At 38.4% G+C, this 26,174-nt stretch overlaps 1 protein-coding gene across 1 annotated transcript in view; it reads left to right on the top strand.

Annotated features, from left to right (window-relative positions):
- The window catches only part of cdkal1 (CDK5 regulatory subunit associated protein 1-like 1), a 270,459-nt gene that overhangs the window by 131,752 nt on the left and 112,533 nt on the right, over positions 1-26,174 (top strand). Inside the window, exon 9 of the mRNA XM_042489706.1 lies at positions 17,900-18,066. Within this exon, the coding sequence (XP_042345640.1) occupies positions 17,900-18,066 (167 nt within the window). The remainder of the gene's footprint in view (positions 1-17,899; positions 18,067-26,174) is intronic.

The raw sequence follows: 26,174 nt of genomic DNA, 5'->3' as shown, positions 1-26,174 counted from the left end.
ATGAATGTAACTGGAAGCGTTCTTTTGATTTCATTAATTAATGCATCTCCAAGTTGTATGCCTTTTTTTCAAAATGTGTACTAGTTTTTAAGTTTCAGAGTTTGTTTCTTGAAGACCTGTGATATTTGAATCTTACATGACAATCCGATCTGCATCCAATATGCTACCCAAATAATGAGTCCATGCCTACTCTTTGTGTATATTTTGTCGTCTGTGTTATCAGATGACATGTTCGTGCACAATATGCAAATTGAGTAGGTGGGTGGGGAGCTGGCTTTGTCAACTAAACCAAGCAGGTGTCGGGTTACAACATGTGCTACTCTACAGCATGAATTTACTTTTCTTTTGATAGGAGAGAAAAATATTTTACCATAACTAAGCTGATGATGAAGAGCTCTTTATTTTAAGTTTAAAAAACCCCTAGGAATTTATAAGTAATTTGAATATTCAACACTTACAAAAATTAAACAAAAGTGTTTTTCAGTTCAAACTCTGGCACTGTCTATGTTTATTGATTGCTAATCAACATTTTAATGCATGGAAACAAAAATCTCGATGACATTTGGTTTATGTTGGACTGGCTTCACTTCTTGATGCTAAGCCCCAGAATAATAAAAGTGGAATTGGTCTGAGTGGGTTGAATCAAGACTGAGTTGATTTTCACATTACATGCACCACGGCACAAGTTTCAGCTTAGCAGCTCTGAACAGGCTGCAACCTTTTTTTTAAACAAATGGGATAAAAATGCAAAAACAAGGCTGAGCTGCTTATAAAATATGTATGACAGGAGAGGAAACAATTAATATTTCTCACCTTTGATATCAGTAATTCAGTAATGTGTTGTGTGTGACTTATTGCATTGCATTGATTTCTTTGTGACAAAAAATATTGTATACTGCATGTTAGAATACATCATTTCATCCACTGTGTGGCATTTATTTCCTTTTTTTTAGACCACCCTGCTCACAAGCGTGTGCTGTTCTACTTTATTGTTACAGAAACATAACAAGTCAAACCTCATTTGGGGGGGTAATGATACATTTTACAATGATTTGGAGTGGACACAACATTTGGCATAGTAGTTTTTTGTATGATATTACCATGACATGATGGACACAACTGACAAATGGAAAAGCTTATAGCTGGAGCATAGATGCAAATGCACACTTACTTCCACAGTTGGTTACATGTCGGTACATGCTGGTACATGTTAGGACATGTTCTTCAACATGCATCCCCTTGTCTCCCTCTTGTCTGCCTCTTGGTGCAGTGTTGCATATAGCTTCAGTGAGTCCTGCGCTATGACCATATGTTTCATTTGATCAAACATTGGGACAACAACAGTCTTTTAAGGGAAACTGTCTTCTTCTTTTGTTGACCTTAATGTGCATAAAACTTGTATATATATGACTTTTTTTTTTTTAAAGATTATTTTTTTGGCATTTTGCCTTTATTAGATAGGACAGATCAGCAGTGTGAAAGGGGGAGAGAGAGGGGACGACATGCAGCAAAGGGCCGCGAGCTGGACTCAAACCCGTGACCGCTGCGGCACGGCAGTGCCATTATACATGGGGCGCCTGCTCAATCCACTAAGCCACTGGACGCCCCATATATATGACATTTAACTAGAATTTGATATCCGATTTTTAACAGATCTAATGGAAAAGTTAAACAAAGTTTGCTCATTTGAATAATAAAGTATTGTAAATTGTTTATGTCGCACAGTAAATCCTTGCAGTTGGCTAAGTGTTTGTACAGTTTGCTATTTGTGTGTGTGTGTGTGTGTGTGTGTGTGTGTGGGGGGGGGGGGGGGGGGGGGGGGGGGGGGGGGGGGGGGGGGGGGGGGGGGGGGGGGGGGGCTGTGCTGTGCTGACCCCTTTCTCTCTAGCCTCAGTGAATAGTGAATGTCACTCCTGGTCTTCAGCTGAAGAAACCGTTGAGTGTTTCTGCCTGACTGGATGGCCTGTCGTCACATCTGTCACTTTGCAGAAAACCCTATGCCTGATTCCCTTCGACCCCCATTATGTGTGTGTGTGTGTGTGCGTGTGTGTGTGTTAGGGAATAACTCTGCTTTGCTGTTAAGCCCTTTTCCAAGTAGACTGTCTGTGTGTGTGTGTGTGTGTGTGTGTGTGTGTGTGTGTGTGTGTGTGTGTGTTTGCATTGCTTTGCTCTTCTGCTTTTCGTTTTTGCAGTAGTAGCCTTAACTGTCATGAGAGATCCATCTGTAACACGTCTTCATGTGGATTCGTGCTCTGACACTGTCCAACAAGCGTCTTCGTTTCTCTGAGAGTGAGAGAGAGAGAGAGAGTAAGAGGGAGGGTATATCGTCGTCCATCGCTCACTAAAGCTGTTTGTTAATGAGCACCCATTTCTGTACCCTCTAAGCCACTGTCTTGGCATGGCCATGAAGGATGTGTGTGAGATTATGAAGATGTTTTTAGGTTCCTGAGAGTAACAAACTAAATGTGACGTATGTGTTTGGTTCCTCTGCCTGACCTGGCCCACTCCGGGCTAATTGCAACTGTTTATCTAATATGAGTCAGATTTGATACAATGACTGACACTATGTGACACCTTCACGCTTTATACAAAATCATCTTTGTCATCTTTGGTTTCGCACACCCTCATGCCGGGGACAAAATGGCGCCATTTAGGCATTTTCAAAAACAACCTAGATGGCTGCAGCTGATGTGGAACTTCCTGTTGAAGTAGTATTTTAAAATACTGATGCCACACCATCACAGCTCATCTCTGTATGCTTTTATCAATAGTGTCCAGACGCATACAGCGTTGGTCTGTGGCCATTGATAACGTCCCTTGGAATTTGAAAATGAACTTAGAGGTGATGTCAGGCTATCTATCTGTCCCTCTCTTAAGGAACGGCACTGTCCACCTGAATCTCTGCTCTCTGCTCCACTTTTTAAACTGCCTTCATAAGGCAGGAATGGCATGGAATGAGGGGACAGAGTTGTCTTGCCTTTAAGCCAGCAGGGGAGGCATAACAGTGCAGGACTGATTTCTTTGTGAAAGGAACAGCCAGCAGGACAGAACCATATTGACCCACCAATGGGAGATCTAAAAAGCAGCTTGTAGCAGTTAGCTACAAACTCAATGAAGAAGCACAACAACTGAAAATGTTTGCAAATCGAGGAGACAATAAGGTCTGGTAGCCATATGACAGGGATTGTATATAATTGTTGTAAAGTAAAGCGCTGCCCAACACGTATAATATGTCACACTAGTAGCTGACACTGTTGTGTTAAAGGTGACACCCATCACGAGGCTGAAGTACCGAAACTCAGTGCCAACATGGCACTGGTTCATGCTCGACAAGTACCCACAGGACCGAAACATGATGCAGATTTCGGTGCCTCATTTTGGTGCCAGGTTGTGTTAGTAGCAAGACAGAGAGCAAGTGCGAGTGAGAAAAATAGAGCGAGCGAGCGTGTGTGTGTGTGAGTGCCAGTGATGGTGGAGAGGCTGAGCGGCCGGAGAAGAAACTATGAAGTTAACTGTAGCAGTGCAGTGTATACCGTTTAGGCTGTTTGTCTGTGAATACATGCTATATCTTCTCAAGACCTGAGCCAGGCCCTGGTGTCTTGCTTGTCACCTACTGATTGAATTGAAGAGGGTTAGCATCAAAGTTAGCAAGTTAAGTTAGCCTTATTTGATTACAGATCACAAATCAAAATGTATTTTGCTGTTAATAGTACTGTAACACTTATATAGTGTCAAATTATTGTAGTTGGGTTCAGTTTTATCCATAAGGTGAAACTGTTAATAATGCTTTGTATTTTTCTGTTTATGTATTTAAAAAATACTTAAAACTGTAAGTGAACTGTAACAATTTCATGTTTAAATTTGCCTTTGCAGTTTAAAAAAAACTGGTCGTAAGTGTAATTAACCATTTTGTGCCTTATGGTTGAAAAAATTTCAGGCACCATTTAGGCACTAGTAAGTTTTTTTTTAATTTTTTTAGCACCGGTACTTAAATGAAACCCAACCCTACCCACCATGCCTCTTTTGTGTCAGAACGACAGCATGCTTTTTAAAATCACACAAATGGTAGCAAAGCATTTTATTTTTCAATAATTGATGGAGAAGGGGTGGGATTTAATAAGTTTTTACTTCCTTCCACTCATTTTTGAATATGTTTGTGTATAATTATATTATATCCTTATTTTTATTTCTTTTTTTTTTTTTTTTTTTTTACATATACGAAATAAATAAAGTTAAAATCAAATCCATCAATCAAATCAAGTCAAACCAAACACACTGGGGCCATGTTATGCCTGCATTGTTTGCTTCTTTATTTTTAAAAAAATATCAGAGGCATTATAATGAAGGGGCCTCTTTGCAGCTCCATGTTGGGATCTCTGTGTAAAAACGAGCCTCTGTTTAGAATTCTCTTGTAGCACAGAATTTGACTGATCAGGATCCAAACATTGATGCGTATGTATATTCATGAGTGATGATATGCTAACTCATCAGGAATTGACCTACAACTATTTCACGTTTGAAAATTGACAGTTGTGACTGTTTAGTATGTTTCATTATAGAACATGTTGGATAACTCCTCAGGCATTGCACATGTACAGGTCTTAACCCAGGTGTTTTGGGACTGACGGCAGCCAGATTTCAGTAGTGACCTGTGATCTCATCTGCTGTGGGTTACAGAGTCCACAGTGTCACAGAGTTTGTATGTGAAAGTGATGTTGCTATGTGGAGTGGGAGAGGACTTTAAGAGCTGAAAAGAGGAAGAGGGTGGTAGTGAGAGGGAGGAGGGCAGATTTGGGACAGAAGCCCTGCTGCATATGGCCTTTCTGCTCCTCAGCTTGTTAACTCTGTAAACAAACCACAGTCATTAGTCTAAAACTTTAATACAGAAAATATCCCATATGTTTACATAAAAATACTAATATTTACATAATAAGATAATGTTTACAGAGCAACTGACTAAATTAACATACTCATGCACACACACACACACGTGCTATTGGATTTGCAAATTTCCAAATAGAGTTAGAAACACACAATATCTGATATAGTCACTAACTTAATTAACACACACACAGATACACACACAAACACATGCAGGGTGCATTTAAAGTTCATCCGGGCTTTTTACAGTGACTAATTCCATAGGCAAACACACACACGCACAAACACACGTGTGCACATGCACACACACACTAGCTAAGTGAATTAACAAACACAAACATGATGCCTGCTGGTGGGTCATGAATATATTAGCATAAATACTGACCAAACGTATTATTATTTATCAAATTAGTGGCTGCATAAGCACACAGACGACTCTGCACACACATACACACATGCAGCCACACACTCACACACACAAACAGCATGTAAAGAAATTAGGTCAATGGCCTTGAATTAGACAGTTAAACCTTATTATGTCTGATTAATAACAGAAGCATAGCTGTGTGTGTGTGTGTGTGTGTGTGTGTGTGTGTGTGAAAATTTGTGATCATACATTTGTGTGTGTGTGTGTGTGTGTGTGTCTGTGTGTCTGTCTGTGTGTGTGTGTGTGTGTCCACTGCCTTGACTTCTTTGACAGCTGATATTAACCATTACCACCTCAATGACTTTTTAATAGGACCTCATTTCCATATGTAATCTCAGTGTTGGGCCGTGTGTGCGCGTGTGTGTGTGTGTAATGCCCTTAGTGCCTTGCAGTTCTTAGGGTCTCTGAAGCATACAGAAATGAGATCTGCCCCTTATAACTCCCTCTGACTCTCTCCCCCCTCACACATTGTGTTTCTCAGTCTCCCTGTCCTCTAATCCACGCACCCCATCAGCCATTCATCTTCCCCTCGGCTCAACTCATGTGCCTTTAATGACGTACAGTACAAGTTCATTATCTTGATAGACGAACATTGGGTCAAATCTCAAGACAATACAGATAATCCCTATTTGATAGATAACTCGTGCTTCATACGATGATATCATTTGCAGTTACATACTGACAGATTTTCTTTTTTTCAAACATGTCAATAAGCAATGAAGACATATGATTACTCAAGAGATTGACAGGTAACCGTTTTGATAATCAGTGAAACTTTTAAGTCATTTATTTAGTAAAAAAAAAATGCCAATCATGTGCAGGTGAATGACAGCCTTTAAACTGAGATGAATTACTAGATGTTTTCTTTCAACTCAGGGACTATTGTCATTAACATACAATTTATCAACAGATGAATTTGACCTATTGTGACAACTGCATCTCTTATTTCAGTCTCCTGTTTAATTGCATTCATCGCTTGTTAAGTGACACTAATGAGAGCATTTCTTAATGAGAGCAGATAACAAGGCCTGTTGATTGCTAGCAAAATCACTAATAACATTAGTCTCACTCCTGAAAGAATCCTTCTCTGTGAAGAGTTCTCACACAATCAGCCCCACTTACTATTTATGTATTACTCCTTATCTATCTTGGTTCCCTATTTCTTCATCTGCTTTTTGGGATGCTGTTTTGTAACAGCTTTGCAAAGGGATAATAAGGAAGACTTAGCACAATTAAAATACCTTCTGCTTCAAATCTAAATAACCAAGAGGTGGAGAACCAGTATATGTTCAATGCATATTTCTGTGATTTATTCACCCATCTAGTTTATAGACTTGATTCTCCTGCTCAGGATGACAGAGGGTGGAGTCTGCCCCAGCATTCACCAGGTGACTGTGGCCAGGCTGCCAGACCATCAGGGTTGTAACACTTAAGAGATTTAGTGCAAACAGAGAAAACCCATGCAAACTGTGAACCCACATTGCGAACCACTGGTCCACATTGCCTTAATAGGTCCTAGAAAACTATGGTAATGGCTCAGCTATGCATATTTGCTTCTGCTGCAAATATGTGGTACAGTGGTAATATGTGATATCTGCGATATCTTTGTTAGTTTCTCTATTTCTGGGTTTATGGGGTATTCAATAAGAATTTAAAGAGGTTCAGTCACTGAAATTTCCTCCCAGCAAAGGTCTGAACCTCATAATGTCTAAATTGCATTCAATATTCTACCCCTACCTCTATCAAATAAAATTTACATTTCCATATCATTTTAACAATTTGTATTGTCAAAGTTCAAAGTAGATTACTTGTAACATAAAGACACATCTGACTTGTGTGAGATGGCAGTAGTTTAGTTAGGGATTTGGCTCGAGACCTGGAGGGCCGCTGGCTCAAGTCTCTGTACGAACCATGTATGGGGTGTAAGTTGGTAGCTGGAGAGGTGCCAATTTGTCCAGGTGGATGAATGCCTTGACCATATTCTGGGTAAATCCCAACTGCTTAGGTGCTCTTGAGCAAACCCCAACTTCTGGCGGCACCTGTCCATGGGCACCCCCCCTCGCTGTGACATCTCTCCATTTAATGCATATCTATAGGTCCTATAGGTTTGTGCATGTGTGTGTATTTTGGGCCTGGGAGTATGTAATATGTAAATAACAAGAGCGACAAAGTATGTCTTCCATGAATTGTGGTGCATCATTTGGTGATGCCTGTCCTATTGATTATGGTAGTGCTTAACATATACACTATTAATTTCTCTTTTTAGATTTTTTTCACATTGAAACCATCAACTTAATGAGTTAGTACAAGTGGAGTCTGTAACTGTACCTCAGCCACACCGGCAATCTTTACTATTTGTTTCCCATAAAAATATATAATTAAATAAAAATGGATTTTCGCAAACACATCATAAATATCCTCTTTTGATATATATTGTATAAAGTTAGTTAGTCGCAGGATGCAAGAATCTGTTTCAGAGCGTCAGATTTTTATTGTCAGCTTGTCTTTCTTGCCCGTCAATTCACAGGAAATCGCAGTGGCTTGCAGCACTATGGGCAGTTAAAGGGCTCTTTTTTGGTCTCTACAGATTCCCCTTTTCTCTTTTATACAGCATTAGTTCATCTGCTTTGGAGGCCTCACACACGAACACACACACACACACACACACACACACACACACACACACACACAGAAAAGATGAAAGAGGGGATATAACTTCTCTCCCAATTATCCCTATACATACATACATACACACAAACGCACACACACATATACAGTACATGGAGGCCCTCTGCCAATTACTTTTGATATATCCATACAACTTGTCTGACCCATATATGCTGCAGAGTGTTTTTCCTATGTACCACATACATTGCATGTGCACGTATATACACACACCCATACAAGCTTTGATGTATCCAGACATCCTATCTTATTCACAGATGTGCACAGAGGGTCATGTCTGTAGTTCAGAAACTACGTGAAAGTAGGTTAAAGCTGTCATGTTGTTGTTTAAGGGATTGTGTAGGCTGTTCATTAAAATCATGGGTATGCATGCACATCCACATGTGTACATGTGCAACATGCACACATGTGGATGTGCATGCACACATGCATGTATTTAGTGTAAACATGCCTGAGAGAGAATATTTGCATATACAAGTGTGTGTGCTGGGTTAATCCTTGATGATGATGCTACCTGCCAAGACGCCCACGCTCCACATCAACAGTTGTTGCTCTAAATTAAGCTGCTTAATTACTGCAATTAAACTCAGTGTGTGGTGTTTGTGCCTGGGTTATAGAGTGTAAATGTGTTAGAATTTGTGTGGCAGGGATTGAAGGAGGACTTGTGTATATGTGTATTAATATGCCGCTGCTTGTGTTCGGGAAAATGTTTATTTCCTGCATGTCTGTGGATCAAAGATTAGCAAAGTTCAGGAATTTCAGTGAGAGGTGTTGAATACAAATCTGAAAAAAAAATGGTGAGAATCTTAAGAGAATTTCTTAATATCGGACAAGCTGTTACTTATCTGTCAGTTTATGTCAGTCACATGTTACACAGGGGTGGATGGTATTTATAGAATGAAAACATTAGTGTATATGTACTGTGTTTGAGTTCAACTCCATCATTTCAGTAAACCTGTAAGTGGCATACGGTATGTTGGAAATAAAGCCACATTTCATTTGGTATAATCACAGAAGTCTGCATCAAACGGTCTAAACACTGTGGGAAGTATCAAGCAGTGATGGGAATTGGGAAAAATCGAATGAAATATGTGATATTTTATAGAACAAGCACTAGCAGATTCAGTGAATAGTCATGTGATGTAGACAAAGGCAAATGATTCACTGCTTTGTTTGTAAAATGATCGCAGTCATTCAAGCACTTAGATACATTTCTTAAATACCATGTACCATTTACGTATCTCTCTTCTTCTCCCAACAAATCTTTTGTCATTTTAAGCAAACCTCAACACAGAGACTCACTTTTCTATCTCTCCCTCCAAATTCTTCAATTCATTTCTCAAGTTGCTGTTGTTGACATCTACCCCATCGTTTTTTTTTTTTTTTACTGTCTAGCAGTGGGTGGGATGTTTACTGTGGAGGCAGACAGCCAGAGGGGATTGGCTGATGGTGGAGGATAGAGGAGGGACTAATGTGATGGAAGGTCAGACAGGCCTTCCAGTCAATGGCTCTGTACGAAAGTGTTGCACGGTTATACATGGTTATATGTTGATGCAGTGTGTGTTCTTTTGATGTGATGAAGCTATAATCTTTTCATGAAAAGGCTTTGATTTAAATTAATATGGTATTTATAAGGAACAGAGTAGTGGCGTGTGTGTGTGTGTGTGTGTGTGTGTGTGTGTGTGTGAGTGTGTGTTCTGCAAGGTGGCATGCACATCCCTTCAAGAGTGTCTTAATTTGTTGTCTGATACATATTCATTTTGGCCAAATGAATTGCTCCAAGCAGCAGATAATGGTATGCCTGTGTCTTTATCTCGGTTCATCATGCTAAAAGGCTATGTGTTGACGCTGACAGTGCAAGTCACCCAATAGTTAATATTCTTTTTTGTGGCATTCAGTAACTGTTTTATCTTCAGTTTTCAGTTTCAGTTGACCTATTTTTTTCCATTTACTGAGACATTTTCTGTTATGCATTATTCCAAGTTACGTATAAATTCGAACAGTTGTTTCTAGATTTGCTTAGCAAATGGCTCTAACACCAAATACTTTTTAATGCATGTTGTTCTTTTCCCCATTGTATAACTTAAGGGTATGTTGGAGAGAGTGAAAAAGATGATTAAAAATATAACAAACATATACAGAGGGTGCAGTGATAGGCTTCCTCACTAAATGTACTGTAAAGAATGAATTCACCCTCAACTACTCACAACACACAAATATGTTTTTAAGGCAAGCATTTGTGTTACAAAGATGAAAAAGACAAACAGTACTTTCTGTAAGATATATCAAAGGCACATCTATATGCTGCCTAATAATTTGTCTCCATGGAAACCAACCAAAGAAAAGTGTGAGTCAAGAGCAGTCAAAAAACGGGAAGAGTACAAATTAAGAATAAATTATAGTCCATCCTTTTTTAAAATTTTGTGTTTTTATTCTTTTTTTTGTTGAGTTCTTTAAAGAATCTCTCATGTTACAATTTTATTATCTAAAGTATATTTTGGTATATATGCCCACTTAAAAAAACAAAAACAAAACAAAACAAAAAAAACATGTTTACACTTGTTCTTTTATGTTAAAACTTAAGGGATATTGTCCCCTACAGATCCAACTGGTTCTAACAGGTTGCAGTCCTGCAAAACTTTAAATGTGCTGCTAGCTAGTATTTCATGAGATCTGATAAGTCATTGAGTTAAAGAGCCAGCATGCTCAAATGGATCTGTTATTGCTGTACATAAGGTCATGTAGATTGTCATTGGTTGCGGGGGGGGGGGGGGGCTTTTATAGATTACAGATTATACGCACACAAAGATAATCCTATTACAATGCATTAAATCCTTATTTTTCATGACACAAAGAAACACATAGCTTAGTATGTTGTATACATTAAGCAGCTATGACGAATGAGGGTGTGTGTGTGTGTGTGTGTGTGTGCTTATATTTTAAGGTATATCAGCAGGGGGGATAAGATACATACCCAGACTACCAGGCTGTCACATTTATGTGTACCAAAACATCCAATAAACTAGAATCGCGCAATATTTTCAAAACAGTTGAGAGACACTGGTTGACAATTAAAATAGCAAGAGAATTTTATAGAGACACGCTTGAACCGTTTCCCTTCACACTCTCTCTTCATGTATGTACTGTAAGATGGTTAGCCATGTGTTCACTTGTGTTATGAAAAATAGGGTTTTAATGCAGTTTAATAGGATCATCTAATCTCTAATCTGTTAGACATTATAGCCCGTGGCAGCCAATCAAAATGTATATCTTGCCAAAGAGATTAAGATAAACAGGAATACTGAACCCATATGTGTAGGAAAGGGATAGAAGGGTAAATTGAGATTGTGTTTATTCATGTATGCAATCCACATACAGTACAGACTTAGGCAAAAACTCATATGTACAGAAAAACAGTTGTAAATATGCACAAAACAATCGTGTATTTTTTGTGTACACACATTCATGATGGAGTAGTGTAAAATCAGTCCTAAAAAAATACATACAACTGGCTCTGTGTGTTAAACTGTAAGATGTTGGAGATGCCTCTTCTCAATAATTTACATGAGGGGCAGAGCTTTGGTCACACAAACAGTCTCAGAACAGTCAGCCCGAAAAATAAGCACATTAGATATGACTGAGACATCAAAATAATCAAATATGTTTACACTTGTTGTGTACACTTGTTTACACTAATGTTAATGATGAAGGTGCTGCTTGCAACAAATGGGATAAAAAGAAGAAAGAAAGAAAGAAGATAAAAGTTTAAAAAATGCGCAATATCATCACATTATCAACCACTGTTGACTCATGTCTGGGTTTTTTTTTATATTCACTGCTGCTGGTGACATACCATAATGCGCCGACATTGTCCCTGCAAGGCTGAGAGTTTGCTTCTGTTGTCCCAAAAGCAACAATACTTTATCATAAAGATAATAAAGCAATATAAAAGTGTTGACTGCCAATAAGTGATTGTTAGCAAGCTTTCAGAAATTCACAAATTTAGTTTCATTTTAGTAAGACAACCATACTTTTAAAAGAGTTATCTTAATCTTTCAGAATAAGGCATATATAAGTTATGATTAAAGCCATTATTTGCATATTATTATAACTACTACTATTGTAGTTATTATTATTATTATTATTATTATTATTATTATTATTATTATTATTATTATTATCCGTGTTATTATTATTATTTTATTATTAAGATTATTAAGATTATTATAAGAATTGACACAAGTGAGGAGATTTCCACCCAGAGAAAATACCTTATTTTGTTTTCATTTTCAGTTCAATTTTGTTTCCAGTCTGATATTTAGTGGACGCTATGATAAAAACAAGCTATTATTTTGATCAATAATATCACTGAAATTTAAATAGAAATATGTTATATAATTCCTGCTGGGAATAGTAGCAGTTTTACACCACTGTGTCTAACAGCTGAACATCCAGAGTAATATCCAGCAGAGTGTTTTTATGGAAGCATGTATGTGCTACCAACTAATACAAACAAGCATGACATGAAAATGTGTGGTCATGTTGTGGAGCTTGTGTGTCTCATTTATGATTGAAGACCCTTTTACCACTTCAACAGTGGCTTTTACTAAAGCTCCCAATCACCTGAATCAATTGGTTCTGTCATACTTCTTCAAAGCAACCACTTCAAAGCCCTCATCTCTTTTCTCCTCCCACTCTTCCATCCTTTCATCCAGAGGCAGAGCAGAGACACAGAGCTATAAGACATATATGTAAACAGTATAATGATTTATGGAGGTCTGCCACAGTATGTGCTTGTGTGGTTTTAAGCTCTGAAGTTTATAGACATTGTTTACCTGAAAACAATATATCAGTGATGGTGAATACATGAAAACCAAAACATTTTAGCATAAACTGTGGATCAACCCAAAGTGCAGCTCATAAGGAAGACATACTTTTAAGTTCATGCCTGTAAAGGTTTAATTTTAGCTTCCTTCCAAATTCTGGATTTGTGTCATTTATTTTAATTCACTAATTGTTTTTATGTTGTTCTAGTTTTTTTAGATTCTTTGTTTTCTTACTTTTTAAATACTGACTCATGAACATTAACAAGAAAGTTAAGAGCACACAGTGGTATAAGTGGCATGCAAATCGCACACCAGGTGTACATTGATCTGAATTCATCATGTAGAAAAGCAAAAAACACACCAAAAGATTCACCACACTATTTTTTTCTGTTCATGTTAGAGGACTCTTGCTTAAGACACACACACACACACACACACACACACACACACACACACACACACGACATACACAGACAGCAAAAGACTATTTGGCAAAGAGTTGGAGTGACGATTGTTTGATGTGTGTATGGCATTTGTCAGACATGCTGATGTTGTTATTCTTGGACAAAGACAGATACAGCTTAGACATACACACAGCTGTTTCCTCTTGTGCGTGCTCTCTCACTGTCTCTCCCTGTCTATCTATAGCCCCACCACTGAAAGCTCAAACCCGAAGCAACGTGTATATTCATCTTTAATATCTTCCTGAGCTTCCCTCTTTCCATCAACCGTTTAGTTCACTCCTCCCTGTGCTGTGTTTGCACTGCTGTGTCAGAGTTCAGTGAATGTTAATTTGCCTCGAGGGAAAGTGTCCTGCTCCCCACCCTTGTTTACAACTGCTCTGACATCAAACTACATCATAAGGTGACATGGAAATAAAGGGTTTAGGTGAAGGCTTTGGAAAATTAACACACAACCTGAAGAGCAGTGGAAACTTGCTGATGTTATTTCAAGAGATGCAACTTTTCATTTTTCAGTTAACAGCAGTCATAATAATTCATATTAGATTTATATGATTTATATGTTGAAATTCTTCTTAAGTTGTCTCCCTCTGACATCGGGGCCAGCTACAGAACCTCTTAAACTACACGCTTAGTGTCTTGCTTGCTCAAAGACACTTCTGCAGGGGGCATGCTGCCAGTGGCCCTGAAACTAAAAACAAAACTACATTTTAGAAAACATGAGATCTCAGAAAATACATCATTTCAGAAGACACAACATGTTAAAAACAGCATCTCAGAAAACAACATTTGAAAAAACAGCATTTCAGAAAAACATATTTTTGAAAATATGACATTTTTAGAAAACACACTTCGGAAAACACAGTGACATTTTAGAAAACATGACATTTCAGAAAACACATTTCAGAAAACATGACATTTCAGAAAACACATTTCAGAAAACAGTGAAGTACAAAACACCACTACATTTCACAAAACATAATTCATAAAACATGACATTTAAGGAAACATTTGTCATCTGAAATGTTGTGTTTTGTGATATGTTTTGTTTTGACCCTCAGGGCCACTGTACATATTTACCTATGTACCACCTATTTACTAGATCACCTTGGGTTGGGAAAAAAAAAAAGCCACATTGAAAATGAAAAGTTTTCATAATGTGGTTTCAGCTTCATCATTTGACATTGTGTCTCAGTTAAAATGCCATCACTCTGACATTTCTTTCAAAATTTTAAGCACAATATTACAAGCAAAAGTATAATTAGTCACATATTATTGTATTTACACTTTTTATTTCTGGAAAATGGTTGTAATGACATTTTTTTTTATTTATCTTGACATGGCTGATACACAGACAATCTGCACTATTGTGACCCTTCTCTCCGCTGCACACATACCAAAACCAGAGGAAGCAGCTGCATAGAGTGTGTCAGAGTAGATAGAGAAGGGAGAGCAAGCTAACATTTCCTGCTGAAACGGCCACCTTCTCTCTGTCTTTGGCCAACAATAACACCATTTGCATACCTAAAACAAAAGGGACTGAGAAGCAGGCCAAAGGGGCAAATTACTGGGCAGGTTATTGAGTTTATCTGGAGATCTATGTGCGACTGTGGCCCTAAGTAAACACCTGAGACTTTTCCAAAGCATCACCCTGTTCAAAACATAATTAACACGGGAATCACAAGATATATTTCACAGCAGACAGTATACAAGCTGATTTGCTTGGCAGCAATATGTGCGTGGAATCACAGGAATGTTGTTTTGGAAGGAACTAATTTAGCTCTTAGGCCAATTTAATGTAGGTCTGGATTTGTATTAAGAGGCCGCTCTGCCAATGGTATTCTGGGACAGATCTGTGACGGGGAAAGTGATGCTGCCGGTAAAGAGGGTGTAGGAATACATTCACTCCTGGGATGGCGATGATGCAAGCACGGGTTAGACCTTGGCATCAGAATTGGTATTATTCAGCCCAAACAAGCTGACATTAGCTGCCCTGGGAATTTGCTGTCACCACCTTCTTTCAGGCTGAAAAAAGATGAAAAATGTGACACAGTAGCAAATCAACCATGGCATTAATGTAACTAAACAGAGACTCCAGTCTCTTATTACAAATCAGTGGTAGCTGATGATAGCATGTCTGTGCATAGACCTTGACCTCTAGAAGCCCTTAAGTGGCCAGCAATTGACGGGTAGCTCTGTCTGTGAAGGAAGACATCATTAAAAAGAGCCTACAATATTAGTAAAACAAATTGAATGAGTTAATAAATGATAAAGAACATTTAATGAATATGGCTATTACTTAGTATTGAAGCAAGGTGAGATATGCTTTTAATTAATTGCACGCAGAAGCAAATGGACATCATATCCTGAATGCATTCTTGTATAGTGTGTGTTAACCCTTAGATCTGATCATGTGTGATTGATGGATGCTTGTGCTGGTGCTTTTAGACGTGGCTGGCTCCAGAAATCATTAGTGCATCTTAATGTCAATGATGATGAGCTTTGGAAACTCTCTCACTCAGGACAATTATACTGTCATCATCTTTAATCTATCTGGCCTGTGCATGCCTTTAAAAAAGTGTTATTTTCTCCTTCTCTCTCTTTCTAACACACATACACACACACACACACGTGCACAAACATACACACAACTGTCCAATTAGCCAAACACCATCTTTACTCTCTGAATGACCACATGCATCTTTCTGTCTGTCTCTGCACAGCTAATGATAATGAAGGTTGTGTGGTTTCTTGCGCTTATGTGTGCATCTGTGTGTACTTGAGCTTGTGCCCCTGTAAGTGCAAATGTATTTTTGTGCGCCTGCATGATATGATATGTCGTAACACATAGCTTAAGCAGACACTCAACCATTTCCAGACCTGCAGCCAAATGACAGTTAGATCATTAAGCTCTAGCAGCGAGCGTTGCTCTAATTTAGCATGAAGCCGGTAGATCGTCCCCTCTTGCTGTATGTGACCTTCACACTCCTGGAATGCGTGTTTAAAGGACATGTATTTTTAATACTTGTCAGTGACTGTCATGAGCTGGGATCTGCCAGAGCCATGGAGCATTAAGGCAATGACAACAAGAGACTCCTAAAGGTAATGATATGATAATACTATCTACTATATAACTACTATATAATAATGAGAGAAGCTGATGTGAAGGTGGCAGAGCGATGTTGCGTGGGCTTCATCAGTGTGGTAAAAAGAGTCTTCAGATAAGCGCTGAAACCTGAACAAATCTGGGTTCCTTATAAGAAAATGTGTTTTTGAATATTGTATAACAAACAGATAATTGTTAACACTCAAACAAACATAAATTGATTGATTAAATTGTGAAGTGAGCTTTCTGCGTGGTGCAATTGCATTCAAAATCAATGCAAAGATGCGGCTTGCACCAGGCGGTGTGAATGATGTGATGCGAAGAAACACAAATAATCCCATGTTCTAACCTGCGCACTCTCAGAAAATCATACGTTTTTTTTTTTTTTCAACCTGAAAGTATTAAAAGTTCTGAAATTAAAAAAAATGGTTCTCCCTCACCTGATGCTAACACTGTAGTGTGTTCCTCCTCTCAGTCACTGTGTTTACAGTCAGGTCGCCATGTTTCATTCCCATGGACCCTGCTGTTCTTATTGACTTGCTGTGACATATACAACAAAAAAAGCTACGAACCAACAAAGATCATTTAAAAAAATATTTTGGAGTTACACATTAATTCCAGCTGTAAATTAAATCATATCTTGATCTGTCAATATGATTTAATGCAAGGTGTAAATGGGGTCATACTGAGGAAGTCATGTGATCCTGTTATTGTTGAATTGCTTACAATCATCTTTAAACAATACCAGTCTTGGTATAAAATCTGTTTTAATCTGCTGTAGAGGTGAGAAAACTCAGGCAGTACAAATGAAATGGGACAAACCACAGAAAACTTTAACCAAGTATTTTGCAAATATGAGTTAATCTTAGAAAGCTGTATGGTCTACTCTAACTTTGTTGGAGACTTTAGTTTAGGCTATGGTGAATTCCATTTATAGAGTAAATGTAAGATTGTGACAAAAGCTTAAGTCAGAGTTAAGAATGCCCTCTTAGCTTGTGTATATAATAGTCAATAAGACATGCCTGTCTGTATGCATGTAGAAGGCTTGTTTTATTTATTTTTAAAATAACCAAGCACTTGAAACGATATAATTGCTTGTCAGATGACCTTTCATGGAGAGTTCAGTGTGGGTGTGAGTGATTATGACTGGTCTGTGCTGTGAGGTTTCTTCAGGTGGTGTTGATTTTTATATAAGTCAAGCTTGCATTTCCTTCCCATGTAAACGACCCATTTGCTTTTCTTCTGAAAGACATTACTCGTTTCAGCATTGTGGAAGTATTGTCCGTTTCTAAATTACCGGGCAGTTTGATTTTGAAAAGCATACTGGATTAAAAACCGTAAAGGGGTTATCTGTAGCAACACTGTATAACGGACAACTGAGAAATGCAAAACTGCTGTGCATTTATTGTGGGTGTCGTGTCAGATCATCAATTGCATAGTGGAAATTTTGGAAACAAAGAATGTTAATGAGTTATGAAATATGTTTAACACTTGCCTTTGTGTCTCTTTCCAGAGGGAGTGTGTGAGATCTGGTTGACCAGCGAAGACACAGGAGCTTATGGCAGAGACATAGGGACAGACCTGCCCACATTACTGTGGAGATTGGTGGAGGAGATTCCTGAAGGAGCCATGCTGAGGCTGGGTATGACCAACCCTCCATATATCCTGGAACACCTAGAGGTATGCACACTACAGCACACGGTCACCCATTTCACCCAGCAGTACCATTAAAGCTAATAATACATCACTGATGAATACAACTAAAATACTTGAGCACTCCAGACTTTTCCTGTTCACCATTTTGTTTTGTCCCTATGGTCTCTTGTACGATCCCTTTCTGTGAACAAATAATATTGCTTTGCCTAGATTTAATAAACTAAATGCCTTTCTGTTTTGCTTACCAAGCAGTTTAGCTGCAGCGCTCATACTCCATTCATTAGTGCAGTTCATTCTCTTCTCTCCCTAATGAGTCAATTAAGGACCATTGTGTCCTCTTTAGCAACCTCATTTTATCAGTCATTATTGTCTTCCCTAATGGAACAATGGACATTGTTATCCCCTCTCTCTCTCTCTTTCTTTCTCTTTTTGCCCCTCTCTCTCTGTTTTTGCTGTCTCTGTCCTTCAGACATGAGTTTTCTATCATTTAAATTACTTTTTTTTTTTATTAATTGTTTTTGGAAGTGTTAGGATACCAACATATTATAACATGTTATCAACATTTTGCACTATAAATGAAAAAAAAAAGCCATGTCCAGCCTCTGCTTTCAGACAACAAACTAACTCAGAGAGAAGAGGAAGGGAAAGCTCAGTGGCAGAAGGGTGTGTTGGGTACAGAGGAGATACTTATTGACAAATACTCTTAATTTGGCCAAATTATTTCAGGACCATTCAAGGTCTGCCTGGGCAGACACATTACGCTTAAAGCAAACCCCGTTTTGACCACATGTTTGTGATGAAAGTGTTTTCGGTTACTAGGCTGACAAATGATACCATAATTTTTTCTACGCCTTTTTTTTTTTTTTTTTTTTTTTACTATATTGGAGTCTTAAACTCCCACAACTGCCACCAAATGAGCTAAGTCAATGGATCTTTGTATAATGCTTGATAAGGACCGAAAAATATTGCTCCAATAATTTGATGTCCTTGGGCAACTCCGGAACATATGAGGTAATGATGCCAGTACCAGCCCAAAGCAATCACATGAGGTGAGGGATCTTCTTTTGGAAAGATGCTATTGCTACCTTAAATTGCAAGAGGCTATGTTGCCTCACACTAAAGAGTCATGAATCTGTTTTAGGGTCACATAAAGCTAATTTTGAGCAAAAAAGACACAGTATGTATTTTGTTGGAGAAATCACCTGTATTATCATCATATGCCAACAAAAATTGTTGTTTGGACAGTGAGAAGTGTAATATTTGTGTGTAGCCCCTGCTTAACATTAGCTTTGCTCGGCCCAGCGGCAGCTGTGACACGCCCTAACTGCTGCAGAGCAACAGTTAGCCCTGTTGTCTTAACCTTTTTTCACCTTTTTTGCCCCGTGTGATCGTGCGGGCGTGATGTTACTTCATCCTTGCATGCATGTTTTACTCCAAATACTCCAATTTTGTTGTCATGCATATATATTCCATACAATTAGTTACCAAGTGAGTGAAAGGGAGAAACACAATTGCATGCACAAGGGAAAGAAAAAAAGGGTGACAGTATAACTTTTATTTTGTAATAATATTATGTATTTCTGTATTATTCTGTGGTTTAGCAGTAAAGTGTTTGGAACTGCTCTGCAAACTGGATTTTTATTTATTTATTTATTATTGGTCAACACTCATTTTAAACCATATATTATATATGATACTTTTTGCTTGCCTATTAGCATCACACTCTTGTCCCTGAGGGAAATGATATGGAAAGAATAGAAGAGGGATATATTAATGGGGAAAGGGAGGACATAGAGGGCTAAAATAGGGGCATGGTAACCTAGAAAACTACAATGACAAAAAACTTTTCAGAAAAAAAAAGCCAGTGAAGTTCACAACAGATGTACTTTTGAATCAAACAATCAAGGAAGATTGGAGATCATAGATGAATGAAATGAGGGCAGAAATGAAAAAATGGGGATGAAGGCCCGGGGATAGAGATGAGGGCTAAAAAGGAGTGGGAAAGTGCTGTGGGAAGCAGCAATGGAGATTGTAATTAACCAGGGGTTAATGGAGGTGGCTAATTGTCCCCCACATGTATAGGTAGGCTTTCTGCTTGGCTACATTACAATTAAAAAACCACCCTCCTAATGATAGGGAATAACAATTAACTGATAATTAGAAATATACTAGGACGACACACTAGCTTAGTCTGGGTGTGTGTGTATGTTAAGAATCATTTCATATGCTACCGGCCCTTTTATTGTTAACGTCCATGCATTGAATTGAATTATATCTTTTTTTGCTTTAATTCCTCAGTCAATTAACCTACATAAGGAAAGATAAGACTGCTCTTCTTTAACTTATCATTGTCTTTTGTTGCTCCTGTCCCCCATTTACCCTTAATCCTCTCTTTCCTCTTCTCCCCTGCCAGCCCCTCTACACACACATCCCTACACATGTTGTCTTTTCTTTCTAGTCCTACTTATAACTTTCTATATGTTTACAGTGATTGTGAACCCAAGCCTAACAGAAAAACTTGCCAGACGAAAAACATTCTTCTTGCTCTTTCTTGAGTCTCTGTTCTCGTTTCTTTATGATTGATCCTTGTCTTTACTCTGCTATTCCCTTCAGTTCTTTCTTTCCTTTAATTCTTCACATTCATCTTGTCATTATTTTATTTTTTTCATCTTTCCCCACCTTTAAACTCTTGTTTTTCTCCTCCCAATTACTCCATCTCCACCTCATATCCTGTCACTTCTCCCCAGTTCCTCTCATGATGGTGGCAATCACAGCAATGAGAACAGTGTGATGATAATTAAGGCCAAATCTCTGAAGTAGATTCATCCTTCATCTTAAGTAAAGGCCAAATTATATCCCTACGTCTCTCCCTTCGAAGAACACCAGTGCTTATATAACAGCATCACACTGAATGGCTGTGATTGAAGCTGAAAAGGCCAAATAACCTCTTCACTTCCCACTGAAAGATCACCCTCTCTCACACTTCCTCCCTCAGATCAACGCGTTCGCACTGTCTCCCTCTGTCATATAAGAGCACACTATTTTTTTCCCCTATGTACAGCCTGTTTTTCCTGACAGATGTAGACACCCTCATAGCACCATTTGCTGATTGGCGCCGTTAAAGGCCCAATCGCCTCTCATGGGCCACTTGTCTCTGACATTTCAGTTGATTGCATCGGGCCATAAATGGACATTTTTACTTGAGTACTTGCAAGTAAAATGTCTCTAACAGTGTTACTCTTTTGTTTCCCTTTTTGCTGACATTTCTTTCTCTTGAGCCATATTTTTAAACTATAGAGTGCTCCAAAGATTATGTTTTTCTGTAGTCCAATGCGGAAGTTAGTATCACCCTGGTTCCCTTGTCAAAAAGCCTTTGGGATTTTTCCATTGGGTTTTGGATTATTGCAGAAAATTGGCTCTGTGGCAAACAAATGTTTATGATACCTAACACATTTTGTTCAGATAGATCATCTTCACAAACCAACACCACTTATGATTTTTGAAGCCTAAATGCAATCACCAGAAGTAAAAAGCTAACAAACTAAGCCTCTGTAACACAAGAGGCTGTAAAGCTGTGCTCTTCGTGATGATGTTCTATAGTCTCATTTATCCACTTGGTAGTAACTGCCTTTTTTAAGAATCATAAAAGCTTCAAAATTCACGAGCGGTATATATGAGTTATTAGGCATGGTACTTTTATATCATAGGACAAAACGTCCAACCACGTCTTAACCACAGACCTTATCTTTAACATCTACCAAAAAACAATGACTTAAAGATGAGGGAACTGGGAGTGATTAAATGCTAACTTGTTTCCAAGTTTGAGGACTCATTCCTTGGGCACTCTATAGGCCTGAAAACTTCTGGTTGGTTGGCTGAAAGGTTGGTTGATATGGCTTGTCCAGTTCAACTTATTTTGCTTATCCACCAAAGTATTTTTTCCAGGTAAAAACACCATGAGCATTTGTGAAAAAGGCCAGCTTGGAGCACTAGAGCGTTCTAGGGGAGCAGCATTTGTTCAGCTGTGGCAATGTGGTTGCATCTGATTGCTATGATATGAAATAGTGCAGAAATGACAATGTGGAGATTACTCTTGTTATGCTTTGCTTAGGATGTAGGAAAGGCTGTAAGGAGAGAGGAGACCCACAGGCACTCCCATTGCAAAGAATTTAAAAAAAATATGCTGCCCTCTGGGACAAAACCCTACCAGGTAGAGTGCACTCAGTGCACTGTAGCTGATTTAGGTAATCTAGAGATAACGTGCAGATTTTATTTTTTCAACATGGAACATTCGATTGTTTGAAGAGTCCATAAAATTTCAGCCGACCAAGATTTTGTTTGGTTGACTGCAGACCTGTTAAACTCAGCATTTTTTAACAGTTTATCAGTAAGTAGCTGCTGTCGAAAGTGCAACAGTAGGTCATCTTATATAAGGTGTGTGTGCGCATGCAAATACCTGTGCAAGTGCTTGTGCGCGCCTGTGTGTGTGATTGAATCTAGCATGCCAACAGACTCAGTAAATGAGGTGTGAAAGTAGCCTCCTCGTATGTAGTAATCAGTCAGGCTGAGATGAATGAAATAGCAGTTGTCCATTAACCATCCTCTGCAGAGCTCATTTCAGTTTGACTAGAGATACATCAGATATGCTGTTCACATTTTTTCTGCATTTAGCTCTGTGAAACAGTGTTTTGATACTGTGGTGCTGCAAGCAAAGAGGGATTTGACTTAACATTTTGCTCAGCTTTATTCATCCAAAATGCTAAATTCCAAAATTGGATTTTGTAAATACAGTCAGAGAAGCAGAAATGTGCATTTATCTTTGGTTCTCGTTATTTGGTTTTCATCCAGTTGCAAAGAAACTTTGAAGCAAATTTAAAATGACTTTTTTTCTCAATTATAAAATGTGAATTAGTATTTGCCCTTGTGTACACTGAGGAGTGTAACATTTGTGTGTATTCCCTCTTTAACATTAGCTTTGCTCGGCCCAGCAGCAGTGGCACGCTGTAACTGCTGCATCCATTGAAAATAATATTATTGATAACGTAAAAAGAACAGGTCGGATTTATGTTTTGTTATTTTGAGAAGTTGTTGTGCTTTTGGATAAACATTCATCAAGTAAATATTTCCTGAACCTGTGACACGGGACTGTGCAGCGGCTGTAAGTACTTTAACATTTTCATTGGCTTTTCATTGACTTTTCAGTTTTTTAATGTAGCCATTTACTTACCAGAGACAGTGAGAGATGTGTGTGACTGCTCTCAGTTCGATGGATTCGCATTGGGCTTTGGGAAGGTTGACGAACTAGCAAATACCTGTAACGAAGTGAAAACTTCATCATCTGCATTGCCTGATATTTTTCAGACCCAGGACACAAGTATTCATACACATGAATACACGTGCGTGCGCACACACACACACACACACACACACACACACACACACACACACACACACCTTCACACACATGTGCGCACAAGCACAGCTGTATGGGCACACACTTAGACACACCCTCTTAGACCATTTTCATTTTAATGAAGCCTTTGGGAGCCTCTTCACATTAGAGGCCTAATGTAGCATTGTGTGAAGGACCCGACACCAAATGAATGCTCACAGTAAAGCTATTCTGATGTCCCTCAAATGTATGAGTCCCGATTTACTGCAGTGAATTACATTTTCTCAATAATTGCAGTGAATTATTAGTCTTGAAAGATGGAGATTAAATGTCAACTGTCTATTAAAAAAAGAATCTTTATTAGGCCTTTTGTTTTGGCTTCAGATCAAACCCTTTCGTAATCTTTTTGGCCTTGTTGCTGTCTCAAGGGATTTTCTCTGCCCCTTTAAGAGAGTATTTTCCACTGTTTGTTGCTTTGTGTGAATGTATGAATGAACTGTATTCCATTTAGTGTTTTTTTTTGTTATCTGTACATCTTTTGCCCAGAATAGGCTACATTTAGGAATATATCTCTCAATTTCACTAGCAGTGGCGTGATGAGTGTGGTGGTCCATGGTTTTGCACTGCTGCAAGAGACTCACAAGAAACAGGTGGTCATAACTTAACCAAATAACTTAGATAAACAGTCTCTTAATGCGTTTTCCTGGTGTTTATGGTGTGTGGTATTTTGCAGTGGACGGGGCTCAGCTTTCACAAACAGGAGCTGAGAGAAATGGACAGCAGAGTTGAAGATGACTGTGCATCATGTTGGCATGCATGAAATCTTTTTGAGGAAAAAAACCTGTGTGACAACTGACATAAAACAAAGGATTGGATCAGGCTCTATATAGCTCAGTAAAGCAGATCCAGAAAAGTTAAAAAATGCCTTGATTGGCCCAGATACTGATCTTTGAGATTTGGTTGGGACATCCCTCGTTTTGGTTTATTTTTAGTTGGTTTGTTTGGGCCACTTAAAGACAAGATTTTGCCCAGTCATTGTTGTTATATCGCAAAATGGCAAATGTAAAGATACTTAATAGTATAATTTTATCAGATGATACACTCAGCGCTACACAGTGTGACACTCACACAGATGCTTCACATGCACTCAAATTCCTTTTTACTGTGCAATACATAGAATCCATCTGCGCTGTGTGAGGTATTGCAGGCGCAGTATACCCTTCAGGGAAAATCAAGTGCAGCCTGAAGTGTTTGAAATGTTTAATACCATTGGGAGCTCAGTTTCTCTATCTGCTGCTGAACACGGTTCCCACTGACTGTGTGTTTGTGAGTGCCAGTGCACACACACAGGGACCTAACTTATTATCCTGGGAACGGCTTGTAGAATCATTTTCTCTACAGACTCCCCTGGGTGAACTCTGCTAATACTCTGTTATGTGTGGGTTTGTGTATATGTCTGTCAGTGTGTGTGAATGCTTTTAGGTGCTACTTATTCTTGGTTTGCTTCAAACCGTTCACTCGAACCAGACTATGACCTGTTCTGTCTGCTTGTGGGCACTCTAGGGAATTCAGTTGTATTTGTGAGTCGTTATTCCATACGATACAATCTGCAACTCTTATCCATTATCACCAATTTTAACTATAAGATATAGGCTAGGGCAGTATTACAGTATGATGGGTATTGGTATGGGTAACAGGGTATTTAGAGATCCTGAAGGTAGATTTTTCAAAACTATGATAAATACAGGCACTCCTCTTTCTGTTTAACTCGCTTTATGTAGTGTATAGCATGCACCATCAGAACTTAATCTGCAGTCTCTACTGGTAGAACAGTCAGCTGAGCTGAAAGACACTGCAACACCTAGTAGTGGAGGGATAAGTTACAGGACTGTAAACAGCCGCCAGCCAGCAACAACAGAGAGAGAGACCATGGGGAATAATGTCATGTTTTTTAGCGCCACACAATTATATCATATACTGTACACCCTAGTGAAATTTCACAAAGGTATGAAATTTTACGTAATGCCCAAGCCTAGTAAGACATCACAAATAAAACATGTGTTCTGCAACAATTAATATTCCCTTTTCCTCTTGCTGTGAGTAGCTCCTCCAAATCCAGGTTGTTGTTGCATTCTGACACAATTGTGTTCATCAACATGCACTCAAAACATACTTTGAATAAGCACAAGATAGTTTCTTTTGTCCTACCAGTGTGTCAAGGTGTTTTTTTTCCCTGAAAATTATTCATTATTCATTTTATGAAAGAGGTTTTGTACAAGTCTCTAAGTTTTTTGTTATTTGTAAATTCCACATTCTGCATTTTCCTCTCTCTAGATGCTCTTATTAACATTTTCAAATGTGATCAAGCCTGAGATATGCTACTATAATACCAGTCAAGACTTTCCTCAGTGTCTGAACCAACAGTTATTACCTGCCAAATATAAACATTTTAAATGATGTGAAAAACACATTAGTTATTGTTAGTTCATAGTAATGAATTTGTACTTAGGATGATAAAGTGATAGTTTGGGATTTTTGAAATGGGGCAATACGAGATACTTACAGTCAGTGTACTACATACAGTAGCTGGTGGTGGGCATGTTCCCAATTTGCAGAAACAGACATTACCATCTTGTATAGAGGGGTTGATATCAAAACATGTTTTAGCCACTTTAACGAAGGCCTACCTAAAAAATACAATCAGTCTAAGTGGACGTTGTATCAAGAGTGTTTATAACGT

This window comes from Plectropomus leopardus, chromosome 7, assembly GCF_008729295.1.
Source record: "Plectropomus leopardus isolate mb chromosome 7, YSFRI_Pleo_2.0, whole genome shotgun sequence".
Taxonomy (NCBI): domain Eukaryota; kingdom Metazoa; phylum Chordata; class Actinopteri; order Perciformes; family Serranidae; genus Plectropomus; species Plectropomus leopardus.
Note: the sequence above shows the minus strand (reverse complement) of the source record. Positions and strands in the feature narration are given on the sequence as shown.